Source organism: Argopecten irradians, chromosome 4 (assembly GCF_041381155.1).
Source record: "Argopecten irradians isolate NY chromosome 4, Ai_NY, whole genome shotgun sequence".
Classification (NCBI taxonomy): Eukaryota; Metazoa; Mollusca; class Bivalvia; order Pectinida; family Pectinidae; genus Argopecten; species Argopecten irradians.
Genome location: NC_091137.1, coordinates 52,341,490 through 52,359,594, shown reverse-complemented (window position 1 = coordinate 52,359,594; position 18,105 = coordinate 52,341,490). Strand labels below are relative to the sequence as shown.

The window sequence follows — 18,105 nt, the reverse complement described above, 5'->3', positions numbered from 1 at the left end:
GAAATTAGCACATTCAAGTACAGAATTTAAAATTACTTAACTGTTAAAATGACCTTTTAAAATCATAACTTGGATATCAGAGAAAAAGATTTATCAAAGATTTATAAATCAATATGAAAGTATCAGAGTTAGGTTGTTAAAACATGACTTTAGGCCAGTAATATGCATTTATGTGTTGTATTGGATGTTTGGTACATTAATTACTTGTTTGTGATATTAAGTTTAGAGGACCTTCAGGACAAGGACATGGAATACACACCTGTCAGAGTGGTTGGGGAATTTGACCACAACTTGGAGCGATTTATTTACCCTCGGCCAAATGTCCAGCATACACATGTATCAGAGGTGAAGGGCATGGGAGTCACCCCAAGTCGTGGAGGAATGCTGGTTGTTACGCCATTTAAACTTAAAGACAGAATGTGAGTTGACATTTCCTTGATTTATGCTAAATTATACCATGTCATTGTCTGTGTCTTATTTCTGTACAGTGATATTGCGAGATTTAAAGTTTCAGTGTTTATATTTTACCATGTATAGACCATCAGACCTTGGACCTTGAAACCTAACGAGTGCAATTTCCATCTCATTCTATTCAAAACATCTAGACTTATTTAAAGGGACAATTCCGTCTAAGAGAACATTAAAATTTGTATAAATATAAGATAAAACCAGTTCTAATGGAAATTAGATCAGACGGTTTTACTGTGATATATGCCTGAAAAGCCCATGGTGGTGACATGTGTGTGAAATTTACACACTGTGGTCGAACTTCTTGTATGGCGAACCCTGTCCCTTGCTCGTAAAGTAATGCAACTTTTGGCTAGAACTGCTGAAATCGCTCTGACAGTAGTGTGTTTACCTTATTAGGTGAATTGTCTTGCCTAAAAATCAATTTATCACATTCTCAGTGCTTATGTAGTTCATTTGCTTAACGTGCGTGACTTTAGCTCGGGTATGGGTACAGAGTCAATATTGTACCTGCTTAATCGTATTGATCAACGATTTGATATGTCAACGATATTAATTAAAAAACTTAACAATGTCGTGGAATTTGTCAATGTTTTACATTATATGTTTCATAAGAAATGTAGAACAATACATATATGCTATATTTTGCTTCTTGGTTATGTAAAAGAATTTGCCTGAGTGAATTGTCTCTTTAATATAATTTAGGAAAGATGGTCAATTCACAGGTATAAACAAAGGTAAGGTCCTTGTGGCGAAATTTCTCCATACAAAATTAATGTAGTAGATACTAATCTAACAAATATCTTTATTCATGCACTTCTGATATATAAGGAGACACCGCAATGTCAAGGACCATGTGTAATGTCAAGGACCATGTGTAGATGTACAATGTCAGGGACCATGTATAGATGTACAATGTCAGGGACCATGTGTAGATGTACAATGTCAGGGACCATGTGTAGATGTACAATGTCAGGGACCATGTATAGATGTACAATGTCAGAGTCCATGTATAGATGTACAATGTCAGGGACCATGTGTAGATGTACGATGTCAGGGACCATGTATAGATGTACAATGTCAGGGACCATGTGTAGATGTACAATGTCAGGGGACCATGTGTAGATGTACAATGTCAGGGACCATGTGTAGATGTACAATGTCAGGGACCATGTGTAGATGTACAATGTCAGGGACCATGTGTAGATGTACAATGTCAGGGACCATGTGTAGATGTACAATGTTGGGGGGCCATGTGTAGATGTACAATGTCAGGGTACCATGTGTAGATATTACAATGTCGGGGACCATGTGTAGATGTACAATGTCAGGGGACCATGTGTAGATGTACAATGTCAGGGACCATGTGTAGATGTACAATGTCAGGGACCATGTATAGATGTACAATGTCAGGGACCATGTGTAGATGTACAATGTCAGGGGACCATGTGTAGATGTACAATGTCGGGTACCATGTGTAGATGTACAATGTCAGGGACCATGTATAGATGTACAATGTCAGGGACCATGTGTAGATGTACAATGTCGGGGACCATGTGTAGATGTACAATGTCAGGGACCATGTGTAGATGTACAATGTCAGGGACCATGTGTAGATGTACAATGTCAGGGACCATGTGTAGATGTACAATGTCAGGGACCATGTGTAGATGTACAATGTCAGGGACCATGTGTAGTAGATGTACAATGTCAGGGACCATGTGTAGATGTACAATGTCGGGGACCATGTGTAGATGTACAATGTCAGGGACCATGTGTAGATTGTACAATGTCAGGGACCATGTGTAGATGTACAATGTCGGGGACCATGTGTAGATGTACAATGTCAGGGACCATGTGTAGATGTACAATGTCGGGGACCATGTGTGGATGTACAATGTCGGGGACAATGTGTAGATGTACAATGTCAGGGACCATGTGTAGATATTACAATGTCAGGGACCATGTGTAGATGTACAATGTCAGGGACCATGTGTAGATGTACAATGTCAGGGACCATGTGTAGATGTACAATGTCAGGGACCATGTGTAGATGTACAATGTCGGGGACCATGTGTAGATGTACAATGTCAGGGACCATGTGTAGATGTACAATGTCAGGGACCATGTGTAGATGTACAATGTCAGGGACCATGTGTAGATGTACAATGTCGGGGACCATGTTATAGATGTACAATGTCGGGGACCATGTGTAGATGTACAATGTCAGGGACCATGTGTAGATGTACAATGTCAGGGACCATGTATAGATGTACAATGTCAGGGACCATGTGTAGATGTACAATGTCAGGGACCATGTGTAGATGTACAATGTCAGGGACCATGTGTAGATGTACAATGTCGGGGACCATGTGTAGATGTACAATGTCAGGGACCATGTGTAGATGTACAATGTCAGGGACCATGTGTAGATGTACAATGTCGGGGACCATGTGTAGATGTACAATGTCAGGGACCATGTGTAGATGTACAATGTCAGGGACCATGTTAGAGATGTACAATGTCGGGGACCATGTATAGATGTACAATGTCAGGGACCATGTATAGATGTACAATGTCGGGGACCATGTGTAGTAGATGTACAATGTCAGGGACCATGTGTAGATGTACAATGTCAGGGACCATGTGTAGATGTACAATGTCAGGGACCATGTGTAGATGTACAATGTCAGGGACCATGTGTAGATGTACAATGTCAGGGACCATGTGTAGATGTACAATGTCAGGGACCATGTGTAGATGTACAATGTCAGGGACCATGTGTAGATGTACAATGTCAGGGGACCATGTGTAGATGTACAATGTCAGGGACCATGTGTAGATGTACAATGTCAGGGACCATGTGTAGATGTACAATGTCAGGGACCATGTGTAGATGTACAATGTCAGGGACCATGTGTAGATGTACAATGTCAGGGACCATGTGTAGATGTACAATGTCAGGGACCATGTGTAGATGTACAATGTCAGGGACCATGTGTAGATGTACAATGTCAGGGACCATGTGTAGATGTACAATGTCAGGGACCATGTGTAGATGTACAATGTCAGGGACCATGTGTAGATGTACAATGTCAGGGACCATGTGTAGATGTACAATGTCAGGGACCATGTGTAGATGTACAATGTCAGGGACCATGTGTAGATGTACAATGTCAGGGACCATGTGTAGATGTACAATGTCAGGGGACCATGTGTAGATGTACAATGTCAGGGACCATGTGTAGATGTACAATGTCAGGGACCATGTGTAGATGTACAATGTCAGGGACCATGTGTAGATGTACAATGTCAGGGACCATGTGTAGATGTACAATGTCGGGGACCATGTGTAGATGTACAATGTCAGGGACCATGTGTAGATGTACAATGTCAGGGACCATGTGTAGATGTACAATGTCAGGGACCATGTGTAGATGTACAATGTCAGGGACCATGTGTAGATGTACAATGTCAGGGACCATGTGTAGATGTACAATGTCAGGGACCATGTGTAGATGTACAATGTCAGGGACCATGTACGTGTAGATGTACAATGTCAGGGACCATGTGTAGATGTACAATGTCAGGGACCATGTGTAGATGTACAATGTCAGGGACCATGTGTAGATGTACAATGTCAGGGACCATGTGTAGATGTACAATGTCAGGGACCATGTGTAGATGTACAATGTCAGGGACCATGTGTAGATGTACAATGTCAGGGACCATGTGTAGATGTACAATGTCAGGGACCATGTGTAGATGTACAATGTCGGGACCATGTGTAGATGTACAATGTCAGGGACCATGTGTAGATGTACAATGTCAGGGACCATGTGTAGATGTACAATGTCAGGGACCATGTGTAGATGTACAATGTCAGGGACCATGTGTAGATGTACAATGTCAGGGACCATGTGTAGATGTACAATGTCAGGGACCATGTGTAGATGTACAATGTCAGGGACCATGTGTAGATGTACAATGTCAGGGACCATGTGTAGATGTACAATGTCAGGGACCATGTGTAGATGTACAATGTCAGGGACCATGTGTAGATGTACAATGTCGGGGACCATGTGTAGATGTACAATGTCAGGGACATGTGTAGATGTACAATGTCAGGGGACCATGTGTAGATGTACAATGTCAGGGACCATGTGTATAGATGTACAATGTCAGGGACCATGTGTAGATGTACAATGTCAGGGACCATGTGTAGATGTACAATGTCGGGGACCATGTATAGATGTACAATGTCAGGGACCATGTGTAGATGTACAATGTCAGGGACCATGTATAGATGTACAATGTCAGGGACCATGTGTAGATGTACAATGTCAGGGACCATGTGTAGATGTACAATGTCAGGGACCATGTGTAGATGTACAATGTCAGGGACCATGTGTAGATGTACAATGTCAGGGACCATGTGTAGATGTACAATGTCAGGGTACCATGTGTAGATATTACAATGTCAGGGACCATGTGTAGATGTACAATGTCGGGGACCATGTGTAGATGTACAATGTCAGGGACCATGTGTAGATGTACAATGTCGGGGACCATGTGTAGATGTACAATGTCAGGGACCATGTGTAGATGTACAATGTCAGGGACCATGTGTAGATGTACAATGTCAGGGACCATGTGTAGATGTACAATGTCAGGGACCATGTGTAGATGTACAATGTCAGGGACCATGTGTAGATGTACAATGTCAGGGACCATGTGTAGATGTACAATGTCAGGGACCATGTATAGATGTACAATGTCAGGGACCATGTGTAGATGTACAATGTCAGGGACCATGTATAGATGTACAATGTCGGGTACCATGTGTAGATGTACAATGTCAGGGACCATGTATAGATGTACAATGTCGGGTACCATGTATAGATGTACAATGTCGGGTACCATTTGTAGATGTACAATGTCAGGGACCATGTGTAGATGTACAATGTCGGGGACCATGTGTAGATGTACAATGTCAGGGACCATGTGTAGATGTACAATGTCAGGGACCATGTATAGATGTACAATGTCGGGGACCATGTGTAGATGTACAATGTCAGGGACCATGTGTAGATGTACAATGTCAGGGACCATGTGTAGATGTACAATGTCAGGGACCATGTGTAGATGTACAATGTCAGGGACCATGTGTAGATGTACAATGTCAGGGACCATGTGTAGATGTACAATGTCAGGGACCATGTGTAGATGTACAATGTCAGGGACCATGTATAGATGTACAATGTCAGGGACCATGTGTAGATGTACAATGTCGGGGACCATGTGTAGATGTACAATGTCAGGGACCATGTGTAGATGTACAATGTCAGGGACCATGTGTAGATGTACAATGTCAGGGACCATGTGTAGATGTACAATGTCAGGGACCATGTGTAGATGTACAATGTCAGGGACCATGTATAGATGTACAATGTCAGGGACCATGTGTAGATGTACAATGTCAGGGACCATGTATAGATGTACAATGTCAGGGACCATGTGTAGATGTACAATGTCAGGGACATGTTAGATGTACATGTACCATGTGTAATGTACATGTCAGGGACCATGTGTAGATGTACAATGTCAGGGGACCATGTGTAGATGTACAATGTCAGGGACCATGTGTAGATGTACAATGTCAGGGACCATGTGTAGATGTACAATGTCAGGGACCATGTGTAGATGTACAATGTCAGGGACCATGTGTAGATGTACAATGTCAGGGACCATGTGTATATGTACAATGTCAGGGACCATGTGTAGATGTACAATGTCAGGGACCATGTGTAGATGTACAATGTCAGGGACCATGTGTAGGTACAATGTCAGGGACCATGTGTAGATGTACAATGTCAGGGACCATGTGTAGATGTACAATGTCAGGGACCATGTGTAGATGTACAATGTCAGGGACCATGTGTAGATGTACAATGTCAGGGACCATGTGTAGATGTATGTACAATGTCAGGGACCATGTGTAGATGTACAATGTCAGGGACCATGTGTAGATGTACAATGTAGGGACCATGTGTAGATGTACAATGTCAGGGACATGTGTAGTGTACAATGTCAGAGGGGACCATGTGTAGATGTACAATGTCAGGGACCATGTGTAGATGTACAATGTCAGGGACCATGTGTAGATGTACAATGTCAGGGACCATGTGTAGATGTACAATGTCAGGGACCATGTGTAAGTGTACAATGTCAGGGGACCATGTGTAGATGTACAATGTCAGGGACCATGTGTAGATGTACAATGTCAGGGACCATGTGTAGATGTACAATGTCAGGGACCATGTGTAGATGTACAATGTCAGGGACCATGTGTAGATGTACAATGTCAGGGACCATGTGTAGATGTACAATGTCAGGGACCATGTGTAGATGTACAATGTCGGGACATGTGTAGATGTACAATGTCAGGGACCATGTGTAGATGTACAATGTCAGGGACCATGTGTAGATGTACAATGTCAGGTACCATGTGTAGATGTACAATGTCGGGGACCATGTATAGATGTACAATGTCAGGGACCATGTGTAGATGTACAATGTCGGGGACCATGTGTAGATGTACAATGTCAGGGACCATGTGTAGATGTACAATGTCAGGGACCATGTGTAGATGTACAATGTCAGGGACCATGTGTAGATGTACAATGTCAGGGACCATGTGTAGATGTACAATGTCAGGGACCATGTGTAGATGTACAATGTCAGGGACCATGTGTAGATGTACAATGTCAGGGACCATGTGTAGATGTACAATGTCAGGGACCATGTGTAGATGTACAATGTCAGGGACCATGTGTAGATGTACAATGTCAGGGGACCATGTGTAGATGTACAATGTCAGGGACCATGTGTAGATGTACAATGTCAGGGACCATGTGTAGATGTACAATGTCAGGGACCATGTGTAGATGTACAATGTCAGGGACCATGTGTAGATGTACAATGTCAGGGACCATGTGTAGATGTACAATGTCAGGGACCATGTGTAGATGTACAATGTCAGGGACCATGTGTAGATATACAATGTCAGGGACCATGTGTAGATGTACAATGTCAGGGACCATGTGTAGATGTACAATGTCAAGGTCCATGTGTAGATTTAGAATGTCAGGGACCATGTGGTACAATGTCAGGGACCATGTGTAGATGTACAATGTCAGGGACCATGTGTAGATGTACAATGTCAGGGACCATGTGTAGATGTACAATGTCAGGGACCATGTGTAGATGTACAATGTCAGGGACCATGTGTAGATGTACAATGTCAGGGACCATGTGTAGATGTACAATGTCGGGGACCATGTGTAGATGTACAATGTCAGGGACCATGTGTAGATGTACAATGTCAGGGACCATGTGTAGATGTACAATGTCAGGGACCATGTGTAGATGTACAATGTCAGGGACCATGTGTAGATGTACAATGTCAGGGACCATGTGTAGATGTACAATGTCAGGGACCATGTGTAGATGTACAATGTCAGGGACCATGTGTAGATATTACAATGTCAGGGCCCATGTGTAGATGTACAAATTCGGGTACCATGTGTAGATGTAGAATGTCGGGGACCATGTATAGATGTACAATGGCGGGGACCATGTGTAGATGTACAATGTCAGGGACCATGTGTAGATGTACAATGTCAGGGACCATGTGTAGATGTACAATGTCAGGGACCATGTGTAGATGTACAATGTCAGGGACCATGTGTAGATGTACAATGTCAGGGACCATGTGTAGATGTACAATGTCAGGGACCATGTGTAGATGTACAATGTCAGGGACCATGTGTAGATGTACAATGTCAGGGACCATGTGTAGATGTACAATGTCAGGGACCATGTGTAGATGTACAATGTCAGGGACCATGTGTAGATGTACAATGTCAGGGACCATGTGTAGATGTACAATGTCAGGGACCATGTGTAGATGTACAATGTCAGGGACCATGTGTAGATGTACAATGTCAGGGACCATGTGTAGATGTACAATGTCAGGGACCATGTGTAGATGTACAATGTCAGGGACCATGTGTAGATGTACAATGTCAGGGTCCATGTGTAGATTTAGAATGTCAGGGACCATGTGGTACAATGTCAGGGATCATGTGTAGATGTACAATGTCAGGGTACCATGTGTAGATGTACAATGTCAGGGACCATGTGTAGATGTACAATGTCGGGTACCATGTGTAGATGTACAATGTCAGGGACCATGTGTAGATGTACAATGTCGGGGACCATGTGTAGATGTACAATGTCAGGGACCATGTGTAGATGTACAATGTCAGGGACCATGTGTAGATGTACAATGTCGGGGACCATGTGTAGATGTACAATGTCAGGGACCATGTGTAGATGTACAATGTCAGGGACCATGTGTAGATGTACAATGTCAGGGGACCATGTGTAGATGTACAATGTCGGGGACCATGTGTAGATGTACAATGTCAGGGGACCATGTATAGATGTACAATGTCAGGGACCATGTGTAGATGTACAATGTCAGGGACCATGTGTTGATGTACAATGTCAGGGACCATGTGTAGATGTACAATGTCGGGGACCATGTCGGGGACCATGTGTAGATGTACAATGTCAGGGACCATGTGTAGATGTACAATGTCAGGGACCATGTGTAGATGTACAATGTCAGGGACCATGTGTAGATGTACAATGTCAGGGACCATGTGTAGATGTACAATGTCAGGTACCATGTGTAGATGTACAATGTCAGGGACCATGTGTAGATGTACAATGTCAGGGACCATGTGTAGATGTACAATGTCAGGGACCATGTGTAGATGTACAATGTCAGGGACCATGTGTAGATGTACAATGTCAGGGTCCATGTGTAGATGTACAATGTCAGGGACCATGTGTAGATGTACAATGTCAGGGGACCATGTGTAGATGTACAATGTCAGGGACCATGTGTAGATGTACAATGTCGGGGACCATGTGTAGATGTACAATGTCAGGGACCATGTGTAGATGTACAATGTCAGGGACCATGTGTAGATGTACAATGTCAGGGACCATGTGTAGATGTACAATGTCAGGGACCATGTGTAGATGTACAATGTCGGGGACCATGTGTAGATGTACAATGTCAGGGTACCATGTGTAGATGTACAATGTCAGGGACCATGTGTAGATGTACAATGTCAGGGACCATGTGTAGATGTACAATGTCAGGGACCATGTGTAGATGTACAATGTCAGGGACCATGTGTAGATGTACAATGTCAGGGTACCATGTGTAGATGTACAATGTCAGGTACCATGTGTAGATGTACAATGTCAGGGACCATGTGTAGATGTACAATGTCAGGTACCATGTATAGATGTACAATGTCGGGGACCATGTATAGATGTACAATGTCAGGGACCATGTGTAGATGTACAATGTCAGGGACCATGTGTAGATGTACAATGTCAGGGACCATGTGTAGATGTACAATGTCAGGGACCATGTGTAGATGTACAATGTCGGGGACCATGTGTAGATGTACAATGTCAGGGACCATGTGTAGATGTACAATGTCAGGGACCATGTGTAGATGTACAATGTCAGGGACCATGTGTAGATGTACAATGTCAGGGACCATGTATAGATGTACAATGTCAGGGACCATGTGTAGATGTACAATGTCGGGTACCATGTGTAGATGTACAATGTCAGGGACCATGTGTAGATGTACAATGTCAGGGACCATGTGTAGATGTACAATGTCAGGGACCATGTGTAGATGTACAATGTCAGGGACCATGTGTAGATGTACAATGTCAGGGACCATGTGTAGATGTACAATGTCAGGGACCATGTGTAGATGTACAATGTCAGGGACCATGTGTAGATGTACAATGTCAGGGACCATGTGTAGATGTACAATGTCAGGGACCATGTGTAGATGTACAATGTCAGGGACCATGTGTAGATGTACAATGTCAGGGACCATGTGTAGATGTACATGTCGGGACAGTGTAGATGTACAATGTCAGGGACCATGTGTAGATGTACAATGTCAGGGACCATGTGTAGATGTACAATGTCAGGGACCATGTGTAGATGTACAATGTCAGGGACCATGTGTAGATGTACAATGTCAGGGACCATGTGTAGATGTACAATGTCAGGGACCATGTGTAGATGTACAATGTCAGGGACCATGTGTAGATGTACAATGTCGGGGACCATGTGTAGATGTACAATGTCAGGGACCATGTGTAGATGTACAATGTCGGGGACCATGTGTAGATGTACAATGTCAGGGACCATGTGTAGATGTACAATGTCAGGGACCATGTGTAGATGTACAATGTCAGGGACCATGTGTAGATGTACAATGTCAGGGACCATGTGTAGATGTACAATGTCAGGGACCATGTGTAGATGTACAAATGTCAGGGACCATGTGTAGATGTACAATGTCAGGGACCATGTGTAGATGTACAATGTCAGGGACCATGTGTAGATGTACAATGTCGGGGACCATGTGTAGATGTACAATGTCAGGGACCATGTGTAGATGTACAATGTCAGGGACCATGTGTAGATGTACAATGTCAGGGACCATGTGTAGATGTACAATGTCAGGGACCATGTGTAGATGTACAATGTCAGGGACCATGTGTAGATGTACAATGTCAGGGACCATGTGTAGATGTACAATGTCAGGGACCATGTGTAGATGTACAATGTCAGGGACCATGTGTAGATGTACAATGTCAGGGACCATGTGTAGATGTACAATGTCAGGGACCATGTGTAGATGTACAATGTCGGGGACCATGTGTAGATGTACAATGTCAGGGACCATGTGTAGATGTACAATGTCAGGGACCATGTGTAGATGTACAATGTCAGGGACCATGTGTAGATGTACAATGTCAGGGACCATGTGTAGATGTACAATGTCAGGGACCATGTGTAGATGTACAATGTCAGGGACCATGTGTAGATGTACAATGTCGGGGACCATGTGTAGATGTACAATGTCGGGACCATGTGTAGATGTACAATGTCAGGGGACCATGTGTAGATGTACAATGTCAGGGACCATGTGTAGATGTACAATGTCAGGGACCATGTGTAGATGTACAATGTCAGGGACCATGTGTAGATGTACAATGTCAGGGACCATGTGTAGATGTACAATGTCAGGGACCATGTGTAGATGTACAATGTCGGGGACCATGTGTAGATGTACAATGTCGGGGACCATGTGTAGATGTACAATGTCAGGGACCATGTATAGATGTACAATGTCGGGTACCATGTGTAGATGTACAATGTCAGGGACCATGTGTAGATGTACAATGTCAGGGGACCATGTGTAGATGTACAATGTCAGGGACCATGTGTAGATGTACAATGTCAGGGACCATGTGTAGATGTACAATGTCAGGGTACCATGTGTAGATGTACAATGTCAGGGACCATGTGTAGATGTACAATGTCAGGGACCATGTGTAGATGTACAATGTCGGGGACCATGTGTAGATGTACAATGTCAGGGACCATGTGTAGATGTACAATGTCAGGGACCATGTGTAGATGTACAATGTCAGGGACCATGTGTAGATGTACAATGTCAGGGACCATGTGTAGATGTACAATGTCAGGGACCATGTGTAGATGTACAATGTCAGGGACCATGTGTAGATGTACAATGTCAGGGACCATGTGTAGATGTACAATGTCAGGGACCATGTGTAGATGTACAATGTCAGGGACCATGTGTAGATGTACAATGTCAGGGACCATGTGTAGATGTACAATGTCAGGGACCATGTGTAGATGTACAATGTCAGGGACCATGTGTAGATGTACAATGTCAGGGACCATGTGTAGATGTACAATGTCGGGGACCATGTGTAGATGTACAATGTCGGGGACCATGTGTAGATGTACAATGTCGGGGACCATGTGTAGATGTTACAATGTCAGGGACCATGTGTAGATGTACAATGTCGGGGACCATGTGTAGATGTACAATGTCAGTGGATCCATGTGTAGATGTACAATGTCAGGGACCATGTGTAGATGTACAATGTCGGGTACCATGTGTAGATGTACAATGTCGGGGACCATGTATAGATGTACAATGTCGGGGACCATGTGTAGATGTACAATGTCAGGGACCATGTGTAGATGTACAATGTCAGGGACCATGTATAGATGTACAATGTCGGGGACCATGTGTAGATGTACAATGTCAGGGACCATGTGTAGATGTACAATGTCAGGGACCATGTGTAGATGTACAATGTCAGGGACCATGTGTAGATGTACAATGTCAGGGACCATGTGTAGATGTACAATGTCAGGGACCATGTGTAGATGTACAATGTCAGGGACCATGTGTAGATGTACAATGTCAGGGACCATGTGTAGATGTACAATGTCAGGGACCATGTGTAGATGTACAATGTCAGGGACCATGTGTAGATGTACAATGTCAGGGACCATGTGTAGATGTACAATGTCAGGGACCATGTGTAGATGTACAATGTCAGGGACCATGTGTAGATGTACAATGTCAGGGACCATGTGTAGATGTACAATGTCAGGGACCATGTGTAGATGTACAATGTCGGGGACCATGTGTAGATGTACAATGTCAGGGACCATGTGTAGATGTACAATGTCAGGGACCATGTGTAGATGTACAATGTCAGGGACCATGTGTAGATGTACAATGTCAGGGTCCATGTGTAGATGTACAATGTCAGGGACCATGTGTAGATGTACAATGTCAGGGACCATGTGTAGATGTACAATGTCAGGGACCATGTGTAGATGTACAATGTCAGGGACCATGTGTAGATGTACAATGTCAGGGACCATGTGTAGATGTACAATGTCAGGGACCATGTGTAGATGTACAATGTCAGGGACCATGTGTAGATGTACAATGTCGGGGACCATGTGTAGATGTACAATGTCAGGGACCATGTGTAGATGTACAATGTCAGGGACCATGTGTAGATGTACAATGTCAGGGACCATGTGTAGATGTACAATGTTGGGGACCATGTCGGGGACCATGTGTAGATGTACAATGTCAGGGACCATGTGTAGATATTACAATGTCAGGGACCATGTGTAGATGTACAATGTCGGGGACCATGTGTAGATGTACAATGTCAGGGACCATGTGTAGATGTACAATGTCAGGGACCATGTGTGGATGTACAATGTCGGGGACAATGTGTAGATATTACAATGTCAGGGACCATGTGTAGATGTACAATGTCGGGGACCATGTGTAGATGTACAATGTCAGGGACCATGTGTAGATGTACAATGTCAGGGACCATGTGTAGATGTACAATGTCAGGGACCATGTGTAGATGTACAATGTCAGGGTCCATGTGTAGATGTACAATGTCAGGGACCATGTGTAGATGTACAATGTCAGGGACCATGTGTAGATGTACAATGTCAGGGACCATGTGTAGATGTACAATGTCAGGGACCATGTGTAGATGTACAATGTCAGGGACCATGTGTAGATGTACAATGTCAGGGACCATGTATAGATGTACAATGTCAGGGTCCATGTGTAGATGTACAATGTCAGGGACCATGTGTAGATGTACAATGTCAGGGACCATGTGTAGATGTACAATGTCAGGGACCATGTGTAGATGTACAATGTCAGGGACCATGTATAGATGTACAATGTCAGGGACCATGTGTAGATGTACAATGTCAGGGACCATGTGTAGATGTACAATGTCAGGGACCATGTGTAGATGTACAATGTCAGGGACCATGTGTAGATGTACAATGTCAGGGACCATGTGTAGATGTACAATGTCAGGGACCATGTGTAGATGTACAATGTCAGGGGACCATGTGTAGATGTACAATGTCAGGGACCATGTGTAGATGTACAATGTCAGGGTCCATGTGTAGATGTACAATGTCAGGGACCATGTGTAGATGTACAATGTCAGGGTCCATGTGTAGATGTACAATGTCAGGGACCATGTGTAGATGTACAATGTCAGGGACCATGTGTAGATGTACAATGTCAGGGACCATGTGTAGATGTACAATGTCAGGGACCATGTGTAGATGTACAATGTCGGGGACCATGTGTAGATGTACAATGTCAGGGACCATGTGTAGATGTACAATGTCAGGGGACCATGTGTAGATGTACAATGTCAGGGACCATGTGTAGATGTATGTACAATGTCAGGGACCATGTGTAGATGTACAATGTCAGGGACCATGTGTAGATGTACAATGTCAGGGACCATGTGTAGATGTACAATGTCAGGGACCATGTGTAGATGTACAATGTCAGGGACCATGTGTAGATGTACAATGTCAGTGTAGATGGGGGACCATGTGTAGATGTACAATGTCAGGGACCATGTGTAGATGTACAATGTCAGGGACCATGTGTAGATGTACAATGTCAGGGACCATGTGTAGATGTACAATGTCAGGGACCATGTGTAGATGTACAATGTCAGGGACCATGTGTAGATGTACAATGTCAGGGACCATGTGTAGATGTACAATGTCAGGGACCATGTGTAGATGTACAATGTCAGGGACCATGTGTAGATGTACAATGTCAGGGACCATGTGTAGATGTACAATGTCAGGGACCATGTGTAGATGTACAATGTCAGGGACCATGTGTAGATGTACAATGTCAGGACCATGTGTAGATGTACAATGTCAGGGACCATGTGTAGATGTACAATGTCAGGGACCATGTGTAGATGTACAATGTCAGGGACCATGTATAGATGTACAATGTCAGGGACCATGTGTAGATGTACAATGTCAGGGACCATGTGTAGATGTACAATGTCGGGGACCATGTGTAGATGTACAATGTCAGGGACCATGTGTAGATGTACAATGTCAGGGACCATGTGTAGATGTACAATGTCAGGGACCATGTATAGATGTACAATGTCGGGGACCATGTGTAGATGTACAATGTCAGGGACCATGTGTAGATGTACAATGTCAGGGACCATGTGTAGATGTACAATGTCAGGGACCATGTGTAGATGTACAATGTCGGGGACCATGTGTAGATGTACAATGTCAGGGACCATGTGTAGATGTACAATGTCAGGGACCATGTGTAGATGTACAATGTCAGGGACCATGTGTAGATGTACAATGTCAGGGACCATGTGTAGATGTACAATGTTCGGGGACCATGTGTAGATGTACAATGTCAGGGACCATGTGTAGATGTACAATGTCAGGGACCATGTGTAGATGTACAATGTCAGGGACCATGTGTAGATGTACAATGTCAGGGACCATGTGTAGATGTACAATGTCAGGGACCATGTGTAGATGTACAATGTCAGGGACCATGTGTAGATGTACAATGTCAGGGACCATGTGTAGATGTACAATGTCAGGGACCATGTGTAGATGTACAATGTCAGGGACCATGTGTAGATGTACAATGTCAGGGACCATGTGTAGATGTACAATGTCAGGGACCATGTGTAGATGTACAATGTCGGGGACCATGTGTAGATGTACAATGTCAGGGACCATGTGTAGATGTACAATGTCGGGGACCATGTGTAGATGTACAATGTCAGGGACCATGTGTAGATGTACAATGTCATGGACCATGTGTAGATGTACAATGTCGGGGACCATGTGTAGATGTACAATGTCGGGGACCATGTGTAGATGTACAATGTCAGGGACCATGTGTAGATGTACAATGTCAGGGACCATGTGTAGATGTACAATGTCAGGGGACCATGTGTAGATGTACAATGTCAGGGACCATGTGTAGATGTACAATGTCAGGGACCATGTGTAGATGTACAATGTCAGGGACCATGTGTAGATGTACAATGTCAGGGACCATGTGTAGATGTACAATGTCAGGGACCATGTGTAGATGTACAATGTCAGGGACCATGTGTAGATGTACAATGTCAGGGACCATGTGTAGATGTACAATGTCAGGGACCATGTGTAGATGTACAATGTCAGGGACCATGTGTAGATGTACAATGTCAGGGACCAAGTGTAGATGTACAATGTCAGGGACCATGTGTAGATGTACAATGTCAGGGACCATGTGTAGATGTACAATGTCAGGGACCATGTGTAGATGTACAATGTCAGGGACCATGTGTAGATGTACAATGTCAGGGACCATGTGTAGATGTACAATGTCAGGGACCATGTGTAGATGTACAATGTCAGGGACCATGTGTAGATGTACAATGTCAGGGACCATGTGTAGATGTACAATGTCAGGGACCATGTGTAGATGTACAATGTCAGGGACCATGTGTAGATGTACAATGTCAGGGACCATGTGTAGATGTACAATGTCGGGGACCATGTGTAGATGTACAATGTCAGGGACCATGTGTAGATGTACAATGTCAGGGACCATGTGTAGATGTACAATGTCAGGGACCATGTGTAGATGTACAATGTCAGGGACCATGTGTAGATGTACAATGTCAGGGACCATGTGTAGATGTACAATGTCAGGGACCATGTGTAGATGTACAATGTCATGGTACCATGTGTAGATGTACAATGTCAGGTACCATGTGTAGATGTACAATGTCAGGGACCATGTGTAGATGTACAATGTCAGGGACCATGTGTAGATGTACAATGTCAGGGACCATGTGTAGATGTACAATGTCAGGGACCATGTGTAGATGTACAATGTCAGGGACCATGTATAGATGTACAATGTCAGGGACCATGTGTAGATGTACAATGTCAGGGACCATGTGTAGATGTACAATGTCAGGGACCATGTATAGATGTACAATGTCAGGGACCATGTGTAGATGTACAATGTCAGGGACCATGTGTAGATGTACAATGTCAGGGACCATGTGTAGATGTACAATGTCAGGGACCATGTGTAGATGTACAATGTCAGGGACCATGTGTAGATGTACAATGTCAGGGACCATGTGTAGATGTACAATGTCAGGGACCATGTGTAGATGTACAATGTCGGTACAATGTCAGGGACCATGTGTAGATGTACAATGTCAGGGACCATGTGTAGATGTACAATGTCAGGGACCATGTGTAGATGTACAATGTCAGGGACCATGTGTAGATGTACAATGTCAGGGACCATGTGTAGATGTACAATGTCAGGGACCATGTGTAGATGTACAATGTCAGGGACCATGTGTAGATGTACAATGTCAGGGACCATGTGTAGATGTACAATGTCAGGGACCATGTGTAGATGTACAATGTCAGGGACCATGTGTAGATGTACAATGTCAGGGACCATGTGTAGATGTACAATGTCAGGGACCATGTGTAGATGTACAATGTCAGGGACCATGTGTAGATGTACAATGTCAGGGACCATGTGTAGATGTACAATGTCGGGGACCATGTCGGGGACCATGTGTAGATGTACAATGTCAGGGACCATGTATAGATGTACAATGTCAGGGACCATGTATAGATGTACAATGTCAGGGACCATGTGTAGATGTACAATGTTGGGTACCATGTGTAGATGTACAATGTCAGGGACCATGTGTAGATGTACAATGTCAGGGACCATGTGTAGATGTACAATGTCA

The 18,105-nt window shown here is 43.8% G+C and overlaps 1 protein-coding gene across 4 annotated transcripts in view; it reads left to right on the top strand.

Annotated features, from left to right (window-relative positions):
* Positions 1 to 18,105, top strand: part of LOC138321988 (surfeit locus protein 1-like) — an 83,759-nt gene that overhangs the window by 26,450 nt on the left and 39,204 nt on the right. For all 4 annotated transcript variants that reach the window (XM_069266050.1, XM_069266049.1, XM_069266051.1 and 1 more), the window contains exon 4: positions 222 to 419. In XM_069266050.1, the coding sequence (XP_069122151.1) occupies positions 222 to 419 (198 nt within the window). The remainder of the gene's footprint in view (positions 1 to 221; positions 420 to 18,105) is intronic.